Raw genomic sequence first — 4,051 nt, 5'->3', positions numbered from 1 at the left:
TCTAGTCTCATTTGAAAGTAGCTACATTTTTTTTATGTTCTCTGACAAACAAAAAATGTATATAACAGCTTTAATAAGAGGCAAACTTCAAGTAGCACATATGAGATTTGAAATATTTCTTTAAAGTCAATATATGAAGATATACATCCTTTACTAATACTAGCAATTAATTATGTGTATATTCTATCTATAAATGGCATTACAGCAGTGGTTCTCAACCTTCCTAATGCCGCGACCCTTTAATACAGTTCCTCATGTTGTGGTGACCCCCAACCATAAAATTATTTTTGTTGCTACTTCATAACTGTAATTTTGCTACCGTTATGAATCGTAATGTAAATATCTGATATGCAGGATGTATTTTCATTGTTACAAATTGAACATAATTAAAGCATAGTGATTAATCACAAAAACAATATGTAATTATATATGTGTTTTCCGATGGTCTTAGGCGACCCCTGTGAAAGGGTCGTTCGACCCCCAAAGCGGTCGCGACCCACAGGTTGAGAACAGCTGCGTTACAGTATCTATAACTTTGAAGGGGATAAATGAATAATAAGTAATTAACTTTGGATATATTTCTGCCTTTAGATTAGCTTGCTACTTATCTCTACTTTCCTTTCTTCTTCGATTGTTCTACAAAGTAATCATTACAAGCAACTGTCAGGGCGCCCACCCTGACCACAAATTCATTAAAATCCATTTCGTTGTCCTTATTGGAGTCCAGGTCTTGCATTAGCTTATCAATCAACTGAGGGTCCTTTTGGCACAAAAAGGAAAAAGAAAATGTCTAGCTCCCAGGCTTTGAGATTCATAATGACAAGTGAAATCGCATCTTCCTTTTATCTATATTACATTTTTTATTTTCACTTTTAGCACCTAAGGACAGTTTCCAAAGGGCTATTTGCAGGAAGGTTTGAACCAGGCGCAGATTCTAAATGAGTCTAGCACTTTGCCCCAGGGCCACATACTTCTGGCTCAGACCTAAACACTCAGGAGATCAAACAGCAGCTCATCATGAGCCAGAGCGAGCGGCTGATGCTGAAAATGCACTCACTACACGACATCACAGGTCAAGGGCCAGGACTCGGGGAGGCAGGCAGGGAGCAGGGAAAGAAGGTTTTGCAACCAAAAAGAGATAGTGTGAGCGGCTCTACCAGTCACCAACAATGGGACTCTAAGCAAATCCCTTAACATTTTTAATATTTCGTATATGTAAATGGGGAGAATTAAATCTCCCTACAAATTTGAGGGATACGTCAACATACTTTTAAATGTGCTTAGCATCAGATTTGCTATATTTAACAAATATACGGGACACTTAGTTAAATATGAACTTCTGATGAACAATGAATACTTTTCTTTAGTAGATTGCATGGGACATACACTAGTTTATCTGGCAGCCTTACTGAGCACAACGCCTGACCAAGAAAGAGGCACCATAAACGGCAGAACTTACAGAATGACTGCAGTTATGGGTGGAGAGTAAAGCTCGGAGCCCACAGAGAGCAGGGCCCGGAGCGGACAGGACTGTGAGGCACCCACCCTTCCTCTGATTAGTGGCGGATGAGGTTCTAGAAGTAGCTCATTTCTTCCGGGATTTCCCATTGCCCTCTCGTTTGCTGCCAACCGTTAAGTGGTTGGAAACTTAAATTGATCAAAATCAACTTGATCAAAAGCAATTATAAATTTCACTTGAATAAATCAAAGTGCGAGTCTGACCAACTGAGCCTTTTATTCTAAATGTTAGATAATACAGTAGCCAAACTGAATTTGAAGAAAAAAAAATTCCTGGGGAATTCTAAAATCACTAAAAAGGTATTGTGAAGAATTGCAATATTAATATACAGCATGTGACTATAGTTAACAATACTGTGTTGCATATTTGAGAGTTGCTAAGAGAGCAATAGATCTTAAAAGTTCTCATAACAAGGAAAAAATGTTTGTAACTATGTATGGTGGCAGATGGTAACTAGACTTATTGTGGTGATCATTTGACAATATAGACAAATATTGAATCATTATGTTGTATACCTAAAACTAATATAATGTTATATATCAAATATACCTCAATAAAAAAAGTTCTAGAAAAAAATACATAAATTACCATTTGCTCTATCAATGTAATAAAAATAAAATTGTTATTTGGAATCCAAAAATAAGTTCCTTAAAAAAGTACTGTTAAAATTTTTTTACTTAAGTTTTTCCCATAGAGAGTGGGAAGAAGACTGTTGTAAATACAGTCACTGTAGTCTTAATGCAGGGTTTGTACAGAATAGCATCATGCAAGGGCAGTACATCCTGCTCAAGTCCATTTGAGGCAGCTCCATAAACATCAAAATGACGTGTTTTAAACCTCGAGGAGGCCCCGAACACTGCACTGTAAGGTTTCATGTGTAGATTTATTACACTAACTCCTGGCTGTCTTGAGATGTGAATCACTTTACTACCCAGCTGGTTACTGGCCAGACACACCCTTTCCATCAATCCCTATCAGCTGTGCTTGGCTGACAAAGCTTTCCGAGTATTTGCCATTCATTAGAGACTTTGCTGCCACAACATAAAGCACCCCGGGCTTCATTTCTGGCCCCCAAAACAACATCCATTTACAGACACCTGGACAAAGCTCCAGGTATAACTAGTGTAACTAGCTGTAACTATAGTTATAGTTACTAGTTTTATAACTATAACTAGCTACATCTCTGCTGCACCAGGGTGTTGAGAATTGATGAGAGCCTCACATAGAATTTACAATACTTGGAAACCCACAGGTGATACAGGAAAGGCCACACACGGACGACGTGCACAGAAAACAAAGGTTCTCGTGTTTGCGCCCCTGTGTTTCCAATCTCCAAATAACTTACGCTGTGTCTGTGGCAGTCACAGGGGACGATGTGCACAGAGGCTGTCCTGGGTGTGCACCTCGCCCGCCTGGACCGCAGGGGCAGGGAAGCTGGGACACACCGGGAGGGCGTCCGTGAGCTCTCTCTGCGGAAGCATCTTCATCCCCCCTTGTTGACCTTGAATCGGTCCCCTTCTTGGCAGGAGAAGCACTGGAAGATTCTAATCATGGTGTCCATGGCCCTGGCCAGCCGGGTGGGCTTGTTGGCAGCAGCACTGACCCTGCCGGGGCAGGCCACCAAACTCAGGTGGGGAAACACCGACACGTTCATTAACACAGAAGAGCGTTGTGCTCGTAAGTTAGAAATCAGACAACAAATATTAAAACACAGGCTAAAAATAAACAAAAAGAGGAAGAAAACACCTAACTTCTTACTGGTTCCGCCAAGGCGCAGCTCTGTCAACAGGTGTTTACAATTAAATTATGTGCATTTATAACCGAGGTTTCCACCTCAGCACACCTGTTCCCAGGAAGATGAAAACCACCTGAGACGAGAGATTCCAAAGGAAGAGCCTCGGAGCCTGTTTTCAATCACCAGAAGGAACAGGTGTGAGCTGCTGCCCTGAGGGTCATAAGGAAGGGTTGGCGCCCACTGTGTGCATTAGCTGAGAAGGCAGGAGGAGGAGAGGAAGCCTTCAGTGATCCCTCACTACAGGGCGTAGAAATACAGTCAGTTGCTAGGAAGTTGATAAGGGGGGAAAAACTCTAAAAACAGAGGAGCGAAGAAAATACACTGGTTTGCTTTTTTTGCTGGGCGACGCGAACATGAGTGGGCCGGAGAGCGACAGCGGCCTGCACCGAGAGCCTTCCTCCGGGGCCTGCGACTCGAAGTTGGCGCTTTGGAGAGCCTGGGACAGCGGAGCGCCCGGGGGTTCGCCGCCAGGCCTCGAAGGCGCGCCTCCCCAGGATCGCCAGGACGGGAGCAGCAATGGGAACCAGCGCCTCCCCCACCTCTCCTCGGACGGGCAACAACATCTCTACAGCCCCGCGCCGCCCCTCTCCCATACCGGAGTCGCCGAATATCAGCCACCACTCTACTTTCCACCTCCCTACCAGCCGCTGACTTATTCCCAGTCGGCAGACCCCTACTCGCATCTGGGAGAAGCGTACGCTGCCATCAACCCCCTGCACCAGCCGGCGCCCGCCGGC

General features: G+C 43.8%; 1 protein-coding gene and 1 pseudogene across 1 annotated transcript; one reads left to right on the top strand and one right to left on the bottom strand.

The window, feature by feature from the left end:
* Positions 1-591: 591 nt before the first annotated feature.
* Positions 592-3,388, bottom strand: S100Z (S100 calcium binding protein Z). The gene is given in 3 exon segments (XM_005858156.2): positions 592-790; positions 2,965-3,008; positions 3,011-3,388. Coding segments are annotated over 3 exon segments (387 nt in total). The 5' UTR covers positions 3,174-3,388; the 3' UTR covers positions 592-610.
* A 133-nt stretch (positions 3,389-3,521) lies between these two features.
* Positions 3,522-4,051, top strand: part of LOC102249768 — a 1,567-nt pseudogene continuing 1,037 nt past the window's right edge.

Source organism: Myotis brandtii, unplaced genomic scaffold (assembly GCF_000412655.1).
Source record: "Myotis brandtii unplaced genomic scaffold, ASM41265v1 scaffold115, whole genome shotgun sequence".
Classification (NCBI taxonomy): domain Eukaryota; kingdom Metazoa; phylum Chordata; class Mammalia; order Chiroptera; family Vespertilionidae; genus Myotis; species Myotis brandtii.
The sequence above is the reverse complement of the archived record's forward strand: the minus strand, read 5'-3'. Positions and strand labels throughout refer to the sequence as shown.